The 20,054-nt window shown below is 39.5% G+C and overlaps 1 protein-coding gene across 5 annotated transcripts in view; it reads left to right on the forward strand.

The window, feature by feature from the left end:
- The window catches only part of Slc10a7 (solute carrier family 10 member 7), a 276,689-nt gene that overhangs the window by 100,254 nt on the left and 156,381 nt on the right, over nt 1–20,054 (forward strand). For all 5 annotated transcript variants that reach the window (XM_017796730.2, XM_017796731.2, XM_017796732.2 and 2 more), the window contains exon 5: nt 2,922–2,960. In XM_017796730.2, coding sequence (XP_017652219.1) covers nt 2,922–2,960 — 39 coding nt within the window. The remainder of the gene's footprint in view (nt 1–2,921; nt 2,961–20,054) is intronic.

Here is a 20,054-nt window from a genome sequence, read left to right on the forward strand (position 1 = left end):
TAGTGGCACCACAGGCTGGAGACCCAGCCTTTAGTAGCGGGCCTCAGGAGAATGCTCCAAATCCCAACTTAACAGTAAAAAAATGAAGTATTACAGGTAACAACTACAGGGCTTTCCCAGGTGTGGTTTCAGAAGGCAGGAAAGAAGAAATTTCCATCCTAAGAGAACCTGGTGATGTAGCTAACCTAGAGGATCCTCTCTTCAGAACAGATTATCTGTGGCTGCTCACTTCTGACTGATTTCAGTTCATAAAGCTTGCATTTTCTTTAAAGATTTTTAAAAACTGTAAACACAATAGTGGATTGTGTTATTGTTGTTATCGTTGTCAAAGCCAAATGTTCACATTGCTCTCAGTGCTCCAGGAAAAATGCCCGCTGTTCATCTTACAGCTTTCTAGTACACTGACATGTGCTTCGAAGACTGAGCTGTCTACAGCTGGTGAGCACAACCAGAGACATCACCAGTGTGCTGAGTAGGAGCTGAAATCTTACCTTTCTTGTGATGCAAAGGGATTCAAAAAGTAAACAATACACGACTTACCATCTCCTTGTCCCGAAAGCCCCGTTGGAATATAAATTGACAATGGTAAAAAACTTAAAGCCAAATAGACTTTTGCTTAGTTATGATATGAGGAATCAAACCCAGTTTCCTGAGTCTGCCAACCCTTGGATTCTGCCAAACGTAAAATAACTCAGTAGGAGAGGTGGCTTTGGGATTTCAAGGCATCTCACTGATTTCCATAACTCAGCTAATAAACATGCTTAGGATGAAGGGGCAGGGAGTTCCTCCTTAGAGCAGAAGATATGCATGTCCTTTATATAACAAAGAACTCTACATTTTTGTTATCACTCTCTGAAACTTTTGCAATCACAATTCTCACATGTACTGCCACTGTACAGTTGAGCCTAAGATCTAGGTTCAGTGTTCGAGTTTACCCAATCTTCAGAACACCAAAATCATAAATAAGTGATTTCACAAAAATTGTCAGTTTACTGCCTGGGAGGGTGGTATAACTGAGAGAGTTCAAGTCCATCCCCATTGTCAGGAAACAACCAAGAAGGAGGTGGCCTGTGGAATTTCAGTGTGTAAGACATCTCACTGTGGCACTACCATCCTGTCAGAAGGTCCAAGAACACAGCCAATCCACATAAACAGTACTTATGTTTGAGTTACAAAAGAGAACTGAAGAGACTGGGGTATGGTGACTCCATTTAGGGACTAACAGTCATTTTTCAAACTTTGATTTCTGAGCCTCTACTTCTAGTGGCTTCATGTTTCTTCAGGTGTTAGGCAGGCCCACTTGCTATCTGGTATGAGGTTAGGAAAGGCACTGAAAATGAATTTGGAAGGGAAATGCTCCAATAGGAAGCCTTCGTTTCTTCTCTAGAAAAAGAGAGAAATCTATTTTAAGTACAAAATAAGGTGTAGATACACAGATGGTGGGGACGTAGGTGTGCACAGGCAGGAAGTAGGTGAGTGTAGGCAGGAAGTAAGTAGGTGTGTGTAGGCAGGAAGGAAGTAGGTGTGTGCAGGCAGGAAGGCCATGTGCCCTGTTGCTCTTACTACCTCTCACTGATGATGTATACCCTTTTATTTTTTCTACACATGACACTTTCCTGGAATTATCCATAATGGAATTCCAGGAAGATGTTATGTTGCTACCGTTTACAGTTGTCTCCTGTAATATTTTATTTGGCTGAACCACCGCCCCCCCACCTCTCCCAGTACAACACAGAACACCATATGCCACTGCCCGTGTCAAGAAGCAAAGATTTCCCTGATCTGTGCTTGTTGCCTGTGTTGATGCCACAGAGGAGCTGGGGTCCAGTGCCATCTTTTATTGATAGGGCCAGCAAAGGAGAAGTCTAATGAAATTATCAAAGCTTTGAATTAATTATGAAGTGGCACAGGAGAGCCAAGCTCTCTGGAGCCAGATCTCATTACCCATTCATTCCCGTTGTATCCTGCTCTGGAGCAGAAGGCGCGCTCTGCTCTTAGCTGGGGTTTGGACTTTATTCAAACTTGCTAAACTGACATCCTCTTTTTACTGCAGTTTGTGGCTGTTAACGTCCATAACGATTAATGTAATCCTGCTCTGGACCTGCTGGACATGTAAATAGGTTTTCTCTACCTTCCTTTGGCCTTTTAGTTTTGTTTTTTGTTTTTCTTTCTTTCTCTCTTATTTTCTTGCACCTGATCGGATGTTGTGCAAATTCTTCCCCTTTTGGAGTAACCTGAGATGCTTCAGGACTGTGATAGAGTTTCTTGGAAAGCAGGGACTGACTTAAGTTGAGAGTTGTGTTGTGTCTCTCATGTAGCTGAAGGATATTTTGATAAGAGCAAGTCAATTATTTCTTCTTTGAATTTGAGTACCAAATTGCATGTTTCTACCTTAGAAATAATGGTATAACAGTAGCTCTCCTGGTCTCAACTTGTCTTGTTTGTGGTGCTAAAGCATGCTGTGTGGGAGTAACTGCTGTCACCTGGTGGTGACAGATCATTGTAGGGAGCAATTAACATTTTTGTTTTGCTGTTCCTTTCCCCTCCCTATCCTAGTAATGTACATTTTCTTCATGTATAAATCAGCCTCTGGTTACCCTAGGTATAGCAGCAAAATCACTAACAACGAGGTTTTGATTTACTATTGGTGATGGTTCTATTGGACCACCATACAGGTTTGAAGCATCTCCTGGCAAGCCCGTTCTGCCTGCGTCTGAGACCCATTATTAATGAATTCATGAGCTGCAGCCTATCTGTCATAGTAAACTATAGGCCACTGGCAGTCTTAGAAAGCAGTCACTAACTTTGCTTTATGGAGTCAGTATGTAAGGTTTAAATAGTGGGGAAAGGGAGAGTGATAATCCTGGCTTTCTTGTTCCTGTTTCCTTTCATTGACTTTCCCCTATTTATTTTCTCCATAGGCAGCTGCAATATTTAATTCAGCCTTTGGAAGTTTTTTGGTGAGTACACATGGTTTAATTTGCCCATTTTAATTTTTCTTAAGATACTGCTTTGTAAGAAAGATGTAATAAAAACTGAACTTTTCTTACTCTTTCATTAAATATAAAGTTCTGGAACCTTTGCATGAAGAAAATTAGTAAATGAAAAAAAAGCAAATATTCTCTTAGAACATATTTTGAAAGCTTGGGTCTAATATTTCATTTAATGGATTCAAGGAATCAATTAAAACACTATGTGTCTCCTTATAGGGGTTATGTCAATATATTGATCATTTAATGAGGTCTTTTAGATTATTATTATTTTGTGTCATGGGACTAAGGATTTTGAGAAGGAAGCCTGGCCCAGCTGGTCAGAAAGGGAATGCTAATTTACAGTTGACATGTCATTTATTTTCTTCATCTCCCTGTCAAAGAAGCTGCCGACTGTCATGGATACTTCTGAGAAATTTTTATGGAAAAAGATAAACAATATGAAGACATAATTAATAAGTAATGTGCACAAAAGTATAGCGATTTTAGAGGTTGAGATATAAATTAGATATAAAAAGATTCTAAAGTAGTTAAGCCTTCACAGGCAGAACCAATATAATTACAAGTATGTTATTTTAGCATTTGAATAATTATTTTTAGAATAAATGTTATCACAAAGACTTGATTTGTATTATGAAAGAATGAAGGAAGAAACTATTTTCTGTTAATTTAATAATGCTGTTTGTACACCAGAATTTGCTAAACTCATGAAAATAAATTGGACTATTTTAGGTGTAAAACTCATTTATAGATCTGTAGTTTGCTGACTTACAGATAATTGAGAGTAAAATCAGTGGACTAGAAACTGGCTTCTGAATCTAGACAAAATACCAAGTGTGTGTGCTTATTGTAGTCTTTCACTTATTTCTGTGTGATATGTATTGAATTTAACTGTAGCTAAATCTTTTAAACACATTACCCAGTGTTAATTCCACAAAAATACTATCCAACTTTTAAACTACATTGCCTTCAAGAACTTTAGTGATGTAGATATGCCTAGAGTATATCCCAGTTATAAAGACATTGTGTTTTGTTTTTTGTTATTGTTGTTGTTTTGTTTATTTTTGTAATACCATATTTTTATTGGGTTTAGAAGCAAAGTAAGGAAGTCTGTTTAAAAACAATCTCTTGGCCTGGCATGGTGGTTTATGTCTGTAATCCCAGCACTTCAATGTGAGGCCATCCTGGGATATATAATGAGACCCTCCCTTAAAAAAATGAGAGAGACAGAGACTGAGAGAAGAATATATGGGGCCTACTTAGTAATATCTTGTTGTCATTTCATTTTTTCAAGTATTATTCTCCAGGTTGTCACAATCATTTAATAGAATCTTATGTGTAAAATGTGAGTTTTCTGGTTTGAAATCATGCACATCCACTAGGAAGCATGGCTTCTCAAGTTGGGATACACACTCTTGAAATAAAATGGTTGCTTATTAAGAAAATAGAATGGGGTAATTGGGTGACTGACCAAAGCAAAATCCATTGTCTTTTCATTGGAGAGGACTTTGGGCATAACGCTGGCCATTGGTGCAGCTCATGTATTCTTCTGCCAGGTCCAGATACATGGTGACATCCAGGCAGGGAGAACTTGAGCCAAGAGTCCTTCAACACTTTTGTTCGGTTCCTTCCCTTCCATGTTGTGCCCACTCTACCCCCGTCATTCTGCTCTGCTTCCTTTCTTCACTTTATTTTCTTACCTTAATACAGCTAATAGATCAAAGGTTTGTATTGATGCCCTGCCACACGTAGGTAGTTTTCAAGTAGAAATGGAGGGTGCAAAGAAGTACAGGGATGGTCCCGTAGGTTGTGGGCATGACACATAGAAAAAGAAAACCATATTAATAAACCAGACAAGGAGGCTGGAGAGATGACTCAGCACTTAAGAGCACTGACTGCTCTTGCAGAGGACCCGGGTTCGATTCCCAGAACCCACATGGTGGCTACAAACTGTCCTTAACTCCAGTTCCAGGGGAATCTGAAGTGCTCTTCTGACCTCTGCAGCATTGCACAACACAGGTGCACTCACATACATGTAGGCAATACACTCATACACATAAAATAAAAATAATAAAATATTTTTTAAAAAGAAGTCAGACAAAAGATGTTACCTAAGAGATGTGATGATCAGATAAACAGCACAGGCAGCACACACTCTGAATTCCAAGGTCTGACTGAAGGCACTTCTTGCTGCCCTTGAACCCTGAGTGAGTCTTAGGTAGCGATAGAAGATAAAATGGTATGAGTGATGGCAGGGGGCAGAAGCGTCTTTTCCTCGTTTTAAATTTCCTTTCCTTTTTCTTTGCTAAAGTCAAAAATTATCAGCAGGGTTTGGGAATGAAAATGTGATTAGACATGGTTTATGCCAGTGCAAGAAGTGTTAATTCTATTTTTTCCCACCCCGTTCTTCAACATAATTACAACAAAACTTGGTTTATGAAACATAGGTCTAAACTATATCAGAGTTGGAATCAGCTTCTTTAACAGAAAAATCCTCATAAGTAATAGTGACTTGCTCAAGAAGAATTGTTTCCCTATTACATAAGCTCTAGAAGATGCCTGTTGAAATGTAATGAGAAGGCTTGGTCTCTCACAGAACAAGACTTGGGTCTTTTTGCTCTGCCATCCCCCTTTCTCAAAGTTGCTGGGGCTCTAGCCAAAATATCTGAATAGTAAGTAAGGTAAAAGTAGGGGTAAAGGATGGGAGAGGCCCCTAAAAGTTAAGTCTCTCTCTTTTAAAATAGTATTCCTGGAATTCCAACACCATACTTCTGATATCTTACTACAGAACTTAGCCAGGTGATCATACCTCACCACTGAAATATGGCAGTTTATCAAGATTTCCATTCCTAAAGATGAGGAGACTAGACAAGAGGCAGTTCACATTTTTGTGTATGAGGAATAGGACAGTCCCCATATGTTTGAAGAAGGAGCTTTATTGTAGTTGAATGACCTGAGAAAGTTTCAGGGAAAAGTTGGTGCTTGAGTTGGGATTAGGAAGAGGACTTCCTTTACAGAAGGTGTGTTGTGAACTAGAAGTCATTCATAAGGAATGGTGGTGTCTGTATTTGGCAGTTTTCTTTATAAAGAAAATTGATCATCAGATTTTATGATTATGGGTAGTAGTGTGAATTCTGGATTCTGGAAGCAGAGTAGGTTTGAATTTTTTCTTGACTGAATAATAACCTAACCAGGTACCTTCCCTGTATACAGTGTGGTCTAATAATAATATCTACTCTATAGAATTATGTTGGTAGTTGGGGGTAATGACAAGAAAATGCTTTTATGATGTGGTAGAGGCATCTGTGAGCTAAAATTTAAATCTAGGTGTTGATCTAACCTCTGCTGCTAAGGTGTGTGTGTGTGTGTGTGTGTGTGTGTGTGTGTGTGTGTGTGTATTAAAGTTACACCTGCCAAATGAAAAAATGATCCCTCCTAAGCTTTATAAGCTCTAAAGTACCGATGACTGTTCTCTGATTATGAGGTAGGGGGCACACATGCATATGTGTATACACAAAAGGAGTGATCACTTATAACCAGAGAATGTATATGTTAGAATCTGAATATGCTCTATATTACATACTCAAAGAATATGTACAATATTCTATGTAGATATTATATGTTAGAAACTGGAAAGAGCATTTCGGGTTATTTCCAACTACTTCAATCTTTGAATGAAAGCCTTTTATTGGCAGAATTCTTTGGAGAAAGACCTGAGGGTATTTTTGTTGATTTTCAGGCATCTGGGTATAACTAATAAAATATGGTACATATTTATAGCTAGTTTAATAATGTCCCAGGTCTAATTAAAATACAGTGATTTTAAGAACTAATTGTTACATAAAACTTTTTGAAAATGCAGCTACACTAGTAATAACTAATGATAGACGAATTCAATTTACATGAATTTCAGACCAAGAGACTGTTTTGAATCATGTCACAGAGGACTGCTTTAAGTTAAGGAGATAATGTCATTACCACCTCTGCTCATTTTAGTTGTTCAGTTTACAATAACTGTGGAGCATAATAAGTGGTTTGAGACTTCCTTCTTGATGAGGTTTTAATAAAATTTGATAACTAAGTGTGCCCTGAATAGCTAAAATGATATCAAAATGCATATACACATATTCCGTGTGAAGCCCATGCATTTCAAGCGCGATGCCTGGAACGTCATCTCCTCACAGAAGGAGGCTTCTTTGCTTTTAGAAATTAACTTTTCTTTTTCTGGAAGTTTCAATGGAAATTTTCTTTCACAATGTGGAAACAAATTTTCCAAAATGAAATTTCATTCATATGATTTGTGAGAACTTTAGCATTTTTTTTTTCATTTAAAGGCTGAGTTTACTGTTTATGTGTCTCCAAGAATGACAAGTTAAAAAAAAAATTTTTTTTTAAATCTTTTTGAGACAGGGTCTCCCTGTAGCCCCAGCTGGCCTGGAACTCAAACTCACCATGTTGACCAGGCTGACCTTGATCTCACAAAGATCCACCATCTGCCTCTGCCTCCCAAGTGCTGAGACTAAAGACTTGCACCACCGTGCCCTATGACAAGTTAAATTTTAAAGGGTAAACCTTTTCTTCTTAGACTCCACCTAAGTTGTCATTGTTTGCTAACTCCCCATCTTAATGAGAAACCCAAGCAATAACAAAGTTGTTCTTGCCAGTGTGTGTAGGGACTATGTCACACAGCATGGGGGCAGTTCTGGCAACATGAGTATAAGAATTTCTGAAACAACAGCAAAGAATTATAAATCACCACAAATGTGTGACACCAAGTCCATACATAGTCTGTGAGCTGCTGCTTCCCTCCCTCCCTCCCTCCCTCCCTCTGTCCACCCCACTTTTGACTCTGTCTTGTGTAACCCAGGCTGGCTTGAACGCACAATGCTCTTGCTCAAGTCTCCCAAATATTGTAGTGTTAAAGACATATTCTCTCACACCAGGCTTTTAAGTTTTTTTTCTTCTTTCACTTAAATCTGCTTATGGTTATGGAAAAGATCATTTTGCTTAATATTGCAGACTGTGTAATTTTTTTATTGTTTAATTTTCTTAAGATCTCAACTAATCCAAATTATTCTCTTGGGATCTTGGTTTAGTTTTCAAAGTTCACGATGCATTTTACTTTCATTAAACTTAAATGCCACAACAAACAAGCAACTTATTTTTTAGGGGGTATTTGATGCCACTTTACAGAATACCATTTCAGAGTTATCTTTGTGTTAAGGACTTGACAAAACCAGATTTGAAAGGCCTACATTCGCCTTTACAATTTGTCTTAGGAACTTCTCACTTACGAAGGGGGAAGTCATCCCCGTGCAGTGCAGGTCATTGTCATCTGATTACCTTTAGGGACAGACAGGCATCATGAAGGCTGGATTGCCTTTAAAGAATATTGTTGATTCAGGGGCTGGGGAGGTAGCTTAGTCTGTGAAGTGCTTGGGTAAAGTGCTTGTCACACAAGCCTGAAGACCTAAGACTGAGCCTTAGTGTTCTCTTCAACAAAGCTAGATGCGGTGGCGTGTGCGTGTGATCCCAGTACTGGAGAGGCAGACAGGGGACAATCCCTGTGATCCCAGTCTAGCCTACTTTTTGAGGTGCAGACCAGTGAGAGACCCTGTCTATAAACACATAGTGAACTGTACTTAAGGAACAACACCCGAGATTGATACACCCCCACACACACATATATCAAACAAAGTTTCAATAGTGTGGATTCACTTAACACATTTGGGTTACCCAGATTTCCATGTTGCAAAGTGGAAGCAGTTTCATGAGGCTTTTATGATAATAGAACAAAGAAAGTTGTAAATCAGAACATTTAAAATACACTGGTGGAAATACTAGGTAGGTGAGGTGAGAAGTGGGGAAATCTCTATTTTAGGTCTCAAATACTATCTGATGAAGCGCTCAGCTTTTTGGTTAGTGGAGGCTGGGGTGCCTGTTTGTACATTCCAAAGGATTTATGTAATGGTCACAAAGATGTTAACTCACACAGAGGCAGACAGTAAGTGGCTATTAAGGGGGCTAAAGCTGGTCTAAGATTTGGCTCTGGACTTGTAACATTTCAAATGCTCTATAATCACTGAGGTTCTAATCAGTTAACCAGCCAGAAGGCTCAGTGGAAGGTACAGCTTTTCTAAGAACGTTGGTTACTATCTTTGGATAGAAAATTAAGTTGAATATACTCAGAGCCCATGAGTTCAAGGCTTATTTCTAGACACTGAATCAAAAACACAAAGCATAAATGAATGTGTGAAAATATAAGTACCAACAAAAGATTTAAGAAGCAGAAGTTGCGTTCGAAGCAGTGTTTCCCCATTCAGGTTCCATTACGGGTCTTGCCACGTCAGCATGTTGTTTGTTAAATCAGACCCACTTTTAAAATTTAAATTTACCTCAGGCCCAAACTTCATAGCAGCACTATAAATAAAAATACTATCTTGTTATGAACAGAGGTAGCAGATATTAAATCACATGGAGAAAAGCTATTACGTTGTAACTAAACTCTGCAGCCTATACAAGCTGTCTCATGACCGCCCTCCTCTTCTGAAAGGTAAAATTAGCACCTGTGCCAAGCAGAGAACATTTCCCTCTGCAGTTGGAGGGATTGAAAAGGATTTGAGGGTAAGCTTAGTCTCTCCTTCTCCCTCGGTGTTTCTTTTGAATCTCCTGGCTTTGACTTTTCACCACCGATGACAATGTTCTCTGAGGTCATTTCTCAATCACTCCATCAAACAGTTAGGTTAAAAACTGTAATGAGGGGCAGATGAGGAATCTCTCAGAATCAGGGACACTGGCTGTCAGAACACACTTGTTCCTCTCCCACCAGAGTCTTTTCTATGTAGTGTTTGTGTAGCATTAGGCATTAACCAAGTGCCACACGTTAGTGGAATTAAAAACATGCTGTCTATATTGCTTAAGAAGGAGAACCCTCTTGTCATTGGGTTTGATTTTGTTTTTAAAGCAAACTGTTATCTGAAGTACAGTCATTGTCAATAAAAAATGGTCTTGTTACTTAATAAAAATGTACAGAATGTTTACCTAGTCCATTTTAGCAGCGTAATGCTCTGTGCTGCCTGGCAGGACTTCTGTAGCAAGTAAACGCATTAGTCATGGTGACCATTTTTCTTGCAAATTTGTGACATAGATTTAATTATAGGAATGACCAGCAACTTACAAATCTAATTTTGGTAGAGGCTGAGGCAAGTTTTTTTTTTTATTTTAATAATGATGGATTTTTTTAAAGCAATGATTTCATTACTATTTAAAGAAATCTACTGGTATAGAACTAGCCGATTGACTGGAGTTATTTTATTACCCTTTAACAAATGCCATGTACTTTCATTTTTATTTTTATTAATTTTTAAAATGTCATCATTCCCAAACTGGAAAAGTATTTGTCCCCCAACTCCCTTTGGGTAAAAATAAATAAATATAAATTTTCTGGATGTTTTTAAACAGCCTCCTTAGAAACATGACCCTAGCAGTTGGTTAAAACCAGATTAAATTTCCTTAATTTGAATCCAACCTACCCAAAAACTGCTTAGTACTATCGCCTTCAATCAGAGATGTTCTGCAACACCTGAGTCAGTATTGGGGCGCACAGTTCCCGTCCCCCTGCTTGGCCTTCTCCACTGTAAAAAGTCACCACAGTTAGATCTGTTTTTCTATTGTAACATTAACTCAGCTTATTGTTGTGGCAGAAACTTAAAATTTCAGGTCAAATTTACTGAGAGGTAATTTTTAGACATTAGAATTTGCCCGTGTTAGGTGTTCAGGTTTGAGTTCCTACACAGACCCTCGTGTACTGCTGCCTCAGTGAAGGGAAAGGATATTTCTGTTCCCCTAGGAAGTTCCTTCCTGCAGGTTTGTGCTCAGGCCCCTTCCCCCAAACTCAGCCTCTAGCTGCCAGTGAATATTTTCCCTAATTCTTTTGCCTTTTCCAGGAAGTTCTATGAATGGTGTGACAGAGAGTGTAGTGGCTGGAGTCTGACTTCTTTCCCTTTTCGGATTCTTCTTATATCAGTCTACACACCAGTAGCTCATTCTTTTTATTGCTAAGTTATGTTACATTGCTTATAAGGTTACAGGTGATGAGTTTTCGGTTGTGTGAAAGTGTGGATGTCGAAAGACTTCCACAGACCTGTGTGTTAAAGCTCACGTCTTAGGGTGCTACTGTTGGGAGTTGTCTCGTGTCTTTTAAAGAGGGGTATTGTGGGAGGTCCCTAGGACACTGGTGTGCAGTGTGCTCTGCTGTACTCTCCCTGCCACTGCAGTCCAGCACCGTGGCGGAGACCTAAAAGCAATATGGAACCTCTAAAACTGGACCAAAATTGACCTTTGTCCTTTGTAAGTTAAATAACCTCAGATATTTTGTTAGAGTGATGGAAAGCTAAGAGCTTGTTTCCTCTGTTTGGTGATTGTGGATAAAGTCACTCTATTTGTACACAGACCTTGTATAGACATATTTTCTTGTATCAGGGAGTAGAGAGAAGTTGCTGGGTCATAAGGTATGTGCCTCACATTATAAGAAGCCACCAAACTGTTTTTCATGTAGTTATACCATGTTAAGTTCCCAGCAGGGATAAGGAATCCATCTGTCCATATCCTTGCCAGCTCTTGGCTTTAACAGTACTTTTACTTTAGCCATTTTCATTGGGTGTATAGTGATGTCTTCAGAGCAATAATTGGCCTTTCCTTACTGCCTACATTTTCTTATGTTTATTTACCAAATGTATATCTTCTTTGGTAGTGTTAACGGTTCAACTTTCTTACCCATTTAAAAAAATTGGATTACCTGCTTCCTTATAATTGGGTGAAAACCTTTAAATATATTTTGGACACCAATCATTTATCAGATATGTATTTTTTAATATTTTATTTATTTTTATTTTGTGTGTATTCATGTTATTGCCTGCATGTAGGTAAGTGCACCCGTGCCGTGCAATGCCTGTGGAGAACAGAAGAGGCTCTCAGATTCCCTGGAACTGGAGTTACGGACAGTTGTTAGGTGCCATGTGGGTGCTGGGATTCAAACCTGGATCTTCTGCAAGAACAATCAGTGTTCTTAACCGCTGAGCCATCTCTCCAGCCCCTAGATATGTATTTTATCAGTTGCTCCCACTTGTCAGTGGGAACAGTGGATTTTAATAACAGTGATTTCAAGGAAAAATCCTTTTTATTAGATCTCACTTATCTGTTTTTATATCCCATGCTATCTGGGTTTTTGTTTTAGCCAAAGTCACAAAGATTTTTCTCCTCTGATTTCTTCTGTCGGTTTTAGTTTTAACTTTCCATTTAGGTTTGTGGTCCATTTGGAGTTGATGTTTATTAATGATGAAATGTGTGAGTTGGGATTCATTACTTTACTTACGGCTGTAAAAGTTTTAAAATTTTTATGTCTATCAAATTTTTCCATCTTTTCCTTGGCGAATTTTCCCCATTGCCTTATACTTATGGTCTTTTCATCTATCACATTATCAGACATAAATTGAAATATATTTTCTTTTAGTTTGCAGTCAAAATGAATATCTAATACCGTGAAAAGCAACTCCCATCATCTGGGGGTTCTTTAGATACAAATAACAATTTGAGAATATGCCGTTTACTTAGGACATTATTGACTAAAGAAGCTGATTTCTGTGTGTTGTTGCTGCCTCTGCTGGCGTTGCCCATATGTACAGTGATATTATATATTTGTCCCTGAAAATAATTGGATCAGTATTCATGGCTGTTAAAAATTGTCTTTCTAGCTTAAGATATTACATGTGACATTAATACAATTACTTTTTTGTTTTGTTTTGTTTTGTGTTTTTGAGGTAGGGTCTCCCTGTAGCACCAGCTGGCCTAGAACTCCCTATGTAGACGAGGCTGATCTGGAACTCACAGAGGTCCCCTTGTCTCTGCCTCCTGAGCGCTAGGACTAAAGGTGTGTGCCACCATGTCCAGCTAATACAATTACTTAAGACAAAATTATTTAAAACAAAATGAGATGAACCTAGATGATAGACTGAAAATTATAGAAACCGATTTTCATTTTTGTCAAATGAGTTTGTAAATATTCACACTAATCAACAGTAAAATGTCCCTAATTTGGAGGATTATGGACTTCAGTGAATACAATTTAAGGTAATAGAAAACTTTTTAAAAATGAAATTTGTCATTCTAAAAGCCTTGATCAGTTTGATTTAAACTTTTAGTAACTGAATAGGTCTTGCTGCTCAGGGAAGGAGAATCCACCAGAGGGGTGGCTTTGGCATCTTGGAGTCAAAGAATCTTCAGACTGAGATGAGTGTCAGTCCCCCGAGTCCAGTGACTGATGTCTTCCAACATTACAGCTTCTATGTCTCTTTTCTGCCCTAACCCCGAATTTTTTTTTTAAAAAAACCTTTCTTAACTGTCTTTTTGGGGCAATGTTTCTAATAAGAAGACGGATTCAAATGAGAATGTTCACTCTGCTTTCTCTTACCTGGAGTACTGGTCAAGATTTGTGGTTTCTAAAAACCTCATCCAGGCAGTTCTCTTAATATGTCGTTATTCCCTAAAATGTTCTTGGTTTATACTAGGAAGCTAAAGTTGCTATTTTTATCAGTTTAGAGAGGGTAATAGTCTTTACTACTGTGGTTTTGGTGAGCTACCGGAGCTAAGGTGATGAATTTTGTCTTCTTTCTCACAATCTTCACAAAGTTGTAAGATAAATTATCACTTCATATTTACAACTTACATTGCTTCTATGCTCCAGGGTCCCTGTGGCTCTTGTTTACCCACCACCTGATTGGCTTTTCAGAGCTCCTTCCGCTTCCTACTCAGCCAGATCCTCTCAAGGTCTTCTTTCCAGTATAAATTGTTGATTCACATTTCTCCTCCCTCTAACACTTGGGTGTATGGCGCTGCCTCTTACTGGCACTATTCCTATCCTCTCCATTTTAGCTATCTGAAAGCATCACAAGATGCAGAAAAGAAATTTTCCCATCACGTCATTGTGCATGCACGTGTGTGTGTGTGTGTGCGTGTGTGTGGTGTGTGTGTGTGGTGTGTGTGTGTGTGGTGCGTGTGCATGTGTGTGTGGTGTGTGTGTGCGTGTGTGGTGTGTGTGCGTGTGTGCGTGTGGTGTGTGTGGTGTGTGTGCATGCATGTGTGGTGTGTGTGTGCATGTGGGGTGTGTGTGGTGTGTGTGATATGTGTGTGGTGTGTGTGTGCTGTGTGTGTGGTGTGTGTGTGGTGCATGTATGTGTGTGGTGTATGTGGTGTGTGTGCGTGGTGTGTGTGTGTGCGGTGCGTGTGTGTGCGCTTGTGTGCGTGCGTGTGGTGTGTGTGGTGTGTGCGTGTGTGGTGTGTGTGTGGTGTGTGTGCATGTGTGTGTGTTTGGTGTGTGTGTGCGTGTGGTGTGTGATATGTGTGGTGTGTGGGTGTGTGTGGTGTGTGCGTGGTGTGTGTGCATGTGGTGTGTGTGCGTGTGGTGTGTGCGTTCACGTGTGGTGTGTGTGTGGTGTGTGTGCGGTGTGTGCGTGTGTGTGGTGTGTGCATGTGTGGCACGTGTGTGTGTGTGGTGTGTGTGTGTGGTGTGTGTGTGTGGTGTGTGGTGTGTGTGTATGTGTGTGTGTGTGGTGTGTGGCGGCACCTGCTTGTGTGGAGGTCAATGTCCAGTGTCTTCCTCAGTTATTTTGAGACAGGGTCTCTCACTTAACGCAGAGCTGTCTAATTCAGATAGGCCGACTGGCCAGTGAGACCCAGATCCTCCTGTCTATCGCTCCAGAGTGGATTGGCATGTATGTGCTGCTGTGCCTGGTTTTTTAAAGTGAGTTCCAGGGGTTGAACTCGGGTCTTTATGCTCGTACACCAGGCACTTTAACAACTGAGACAGCTCCCTTGCCCTCCAGCTTTTTAGGAATGTTGTCTAACCTTTAGACTGTGTGTTAGTCTGGTGCTACAATGCACATAATGAAATAATTGTGCCCGGGTAACTATAAAGAAAAGAGGTTCGTTTTGACTTATGTCTGTCATCCAAGTACAAAGTCCAGTGGTCACATTTAGTGATAGTCTTCTTCCTGACAGAGTCCTCAGGTGGAATAGGTCATCATCACATGGAATGGGGAGGCGGGGAGGAGAGAGGGAGAGGGAGGGGGAGGGAGAGGGAGGGGGTGACATTTGAAAAAAAGAAAGGAAAGGAAGAGAGAGAGAGAGAGAGAGAGAGAGAGAGAGAGAGAGAGAGAGAGAGAGAGACTCTATTCAGGTGTCACTCCTTATAATACCATCAGTCGTCATGTAAGCTCCAGTGTCCTTACTTAATCCTAATCACCTCCCCAAATACTCACTTCTGACACCAGGTCAGATTATGTTTTTACCTTCTTAATACCTCATAATGTAGATTTGAGGGACATACTCAAAACACATCCAAACGATAGCAGAAAGTCTTGTCATCTGAATTATAGTTGGCTAGAGGAGTTTAAACGCCTGACCCTCCCTCTCATGCCTGCCCCCCCTTCTTGTTAGCCTGCTGTTCTTATTTTTTTACTTTGTTTTTCCTCTCTTTTTGTTTTTGTTTGTTTTGAGACAGATTTAAGTACAAAGTCAGGCAGGTTTTGAACTTGTGATCCTCCTGACTCAGCTTCCTGCGTCTTTGACTTGCAGGCATTCATTCATCACCATCCCCAGCCTATTTTTCATGTTATGGAAGGCTTGTCTTCTGACTGTCTAATGTATTATCACTATGTTTATTACCTGTCTGCAGGATGGCAGGTCTTTACATCCTGTCTGTCATGCCTGTGTCAGCTGCACCTGTAGAACCTAACACAGAGTGAACACTCAAAAATATTTATTAAAAAAAATGGAAATTATCCTGTGAATACTATTTTAATTTATTTTCTTCCAGTAGCTAAAAATTTTAAAATATCTCACATAAGGGGATCAGAGAGATGATTCAGCAGTTAGGAGCACTGACTGCTCTTGCAGAGGACCTGGATTTGGTTCCCAGCACTCACATGGCAGCTAACAACCATCTGTAACTCCAGTTTCAGAGAATCTGACACCCTCTTCTTGCCTTCACAGGCACTGCATGCTTGTGGTACACTTGCATACATGCAAGCAAAACACCCATACACATAAAATATAAATAAATAAAATAAAAATATTTCACACAAAATATGCACTTACAATATACCATTCATTAGCTGGGTGTGGGGGCACAGACCTTTAATCCCAGCACTTGAAAGGCAGAGACAAGCAGATCTCTGTGAGTTCAAAGTCAGCCTGATCTACATAGTGAGTTCTAGGCCAGTTGTGATTACAAGAAGACCCTGTCTCAAAAACAAACAAACAAACAAACAAACAAAGCCCCCCAAAACTCACCCAAAATGCCCTTTATTACAATGGTATGTTGAATTAGTTGGACAAAAATCTCAACATAACTTTAATTCACCATATATCTACCAAATTTTTCTTTGCTACATTAAAGGTGATTTTAAATTATAAGCTTTTAAATTACAGTAAAACTTATGCTATAGCCATAGAAACTTAATATTCAAAAATTAATTCCCATAGTTAAAAAAATATATTATTTTTATTTTATGTGTATGAGTATACTCCCTGAATGTATGTAAGTACACCTGTGTCATGCAATACCTGAGGAGGTCAGAAGAAGGCATTGGATCTCCTGGAACTGGAGTTTCAGATGGTTGTTAGTCACCATTTGGGTGCTGATAACTGAACCCAGGTTCTCTGCAAAGGCAGCCAATGTTCTTAACCACTGAGCCATCTCTCTAGCCCCTCCCATATCTTTTAATAAATTTAATATTGGATAGTTAGCAAAATTTTCTTCTAATGACCTCTGAAAAGTAGAGTAGGTCAGACTATCCCTATGTAATGGATCGTGATCCATATGCTGTTACTATTGAAATAGTTTTTTAAGTGTCAAAGTTTTCCATGAAAAATTGCTATGTATATTTGAATGATCACTATGCATATTTAAGTAGAGATTTATAAATAAATCAATGTGTGATTTTCATATATAGTGTTGTGGAGTATTATTACAGCATTTGTATGGATGAACATTATTTTTTATTAGGTATGTCTTTAGCAACTTGTGAAATAAAAATTAAGTTGACAAATGAAAGCTTAAGTTTTAGACAGTACTGAAAAGAAACCACAGTTCCAGAGACAAGGTAAAATGTAAGTACATTTGAAAAATTAAAGAACTAACTCATAACTAATTCACGACCAGATGTGGTCGTGTACCCTGTAGTCCCACCTCTTCAGAGGTGGAAAGAGGAGGACCATGAGCTCATCCTTAGCCCCATGACTTTAAGGCCAGGCTGGGTTAAAGAGGTGCTGTCTCAAAAAAAAAGAGAGTGAACTAATTTAATGACATTATAGAAACTGGGCTAAGTATGTATTTAAGTGGCTTTACAGGTACTTAAAAATAGTAAAAAAAAATTAAACTAAGAACAAAAGAAAGAAAACTGGGGGGAAAAAAAACAACTGTAAGGTGAGCATGAGAAACCAGGCGAGCTGAACTTGCAGTGTGGTCTGACGGCAGAGGCAAGCTGATGCGGCGCGTTCTTCACAAGTGTCATGTCACAGCCGCCTGCCGCTGAGGTTGGTTGATTCGTAACTCAGAATATTGCTGTGACTTCGATTTTGCCATCTGATCACAGGTTAAAATTCATTGATTGAGATTTAGAAAGTCAGGAAGATGTGACTAGCCAGAGGAGCTCTGGAGAGTGGCTAGAAAATGCATTCCATGTGTATCATTATGTTACTCTAGCAATGCATTTATTAATGTATAATTATATTGAGTAAAAGAGATGACATTTATTTTTCTTTTTCACCCCCCCTTCTTTTTTTAACTCAGCAAGGCAGATTTTACTTTTGCAAAAGGGTGACTTGTGATCAGCAGGTACACACCAGACCCAGAAGCTTGGGGGGCTTTATCCCTAATGCAAGAGGGCTGTGTGTTTTCCCTGTTGACTAGGGTTCGACCTCACCGTCTTTCCTGGTTGACTAGTTTAAAAGAATCAGTGTGAAGGGCCTTTTCTTAAACAGAAGTCTTACAGGGTGTGGCATGAGTAAAAGCTTAGAACCACAACCATAACAAGCACAGCAAACTTTATCGGGGTAGTAGTGACACTTTTACCTTGGGGGTAATCAGCAGCTACCTAATTGGACCTAAAGCCCACTCAGTGGGAAGGAACTCTTGTGTGGTATTGTAAAGATAACCAACTACACATGGCTTGAGGGTTCATAGATCTTAGAGAAAACTCCAAACTCCATTCCTAGATAACTGTAATTTCTTACTATGTGCTAAATATGTATCCTTATATTTACAGACAAGTCTGCCAGTCACCACTCAGCAAAGAAGCTTCTTTTGCAATAGACTATTACAGAGTTTCACAACTGTTCACATGTAGAGATTAAGTGTCTGTGAAATGCCCAACCCTAAGTGACGTATCTACAATGGAACCCCTACACCTAAGACTCTCGGAACATAGTGGAATGAGAGGAAGAGAGGGCACTCCTGCATCTCTCAACTCTTATCAATGAAACTCCCTCATACAACAGAAGGCAATGAATCCAGGGCTCAGGGAATCACTGCGGAAGAGAGGGTGGAAAGATTGTAAGAGCCAGGGGAGGAGGTGCATGACCATATGGAAATAGAGACTTACAGGCTCTTAGGACCTTGCTCATATGAACCTTCCACAATGATGACAGTATGCACAAGACCCATGCCAACTCAAGCAGACAAACACCCAGAACTGGGAAAATGGGCAGTAGGCTCCAATCTTAGCTGAAGAACTTTTGGGCAGCTGGTTATTACTGGATGAAGAAAAGCTGATTTTCTTAAACTCTAGAAAGGTGAGTAGACCCCAGTGGATGAACTTGCACTGAGGGATGTCAGGGGACACTTAACTTAACTAGATAGACCTTAACATAAATGACAGACTGCATGAAATCCAGTGGCAGGGAGGGGACTAGGGGAGGGTGCCGATGGGATGGGGGTATAAAGAGGACTAGGATGTTGTGTATTAAATACACAGAAATTTGATAAAAATATATTTTAAAAAATATTAGAATTCCTTGTTATAACCAAGGTTCACGTTATACAGAGTTTGAAAGAAAAGATTAACACTCTTTGCTTTAAACTCATTAAGGGATTGGTCCTCTTTCTGCTATATCTTGGAATAAGAAACTTCTATAGGGAGGGGACATTCATTTGGTAATAGCTTGACTCAAAAAGCCTGAGTTAGGTCCCTAACACATGGTATAATACAGGATCAAGACCCTAATATGATTACTGAGGAAGTTCATGTAGAGCCCATAAGACCTCATTTTCCAAACCATTGTTCCAGGAGGTCAGAGAGTTTCCAAACTTTTCGTTCTTTATAAAGTTATGTTGGAGTTATGTTATCGGAGATGACACACAACCTTGTTCGCCCACCCTTACATAAACCTCATATTTTTCAGCCAAAATCGTGTTTAGTCCTAACCTATTCTCCCTCTTATTAAGAACAAAATCATTAGTGAGAAATAATTGTCTAAATAACATTTTATATGAACTTAACCCTAATATCTGGGAAGTGCAATCCCTTGGAATCTTAAAAGCATACTGATCACTTTATTCTTTGGTTATACTTTACTGTTGGGTGTTTAAGACCATGCAGTTGTCCTAAATTAAGCAATTTTTTTTTCAAGGTCAGTTGGGGATCTGATCCTCAGAGGTCACGTGGGCTTCGGTGGAGCCTCTAGCTCCTTTAGTCTTTTACCAGTTATTCCATCTATGTGAGGATAAAGTCAATGGCCCTGCTTTGACTATGGCTTCACTCAGAATTGAGGAAACGTTTCCCTCTGTGCTGACCCTCCTCTTTACAGACTGGACAGTGTTCAAGTCCATCTGGTGGGTTCTCCAGAGCCTCCCTGAACAAGAGGACAAGTGATTCACCACAGTTACAGGACATTTCAACAGATGCCCCATAGTTCCCTGGGACTTAGTTGACCTTGGAAGGCAAGGGACAAAAACTTGTCCCTTTAAGACCCTCTGACCAGATTAGTATAGGCCAGAAAGTATGGGTA

This window comes from Nannospalax galili, unplaced genomic scaffold (assembly GCF_000622305.1).
Source record: "Nannospalax galili isolate Female #2095 unplaced genomic scaffold, S.galili_v1.0 scaffold1272, whole genome shotgun sequence".
In the NCBI taxonomy this organism is placed as follows: Eukaryota; Metazoa; Chordata; class Mammalia; order Rodentia; family Spalacidae; genus Nannospalax; species Nannospalax galili.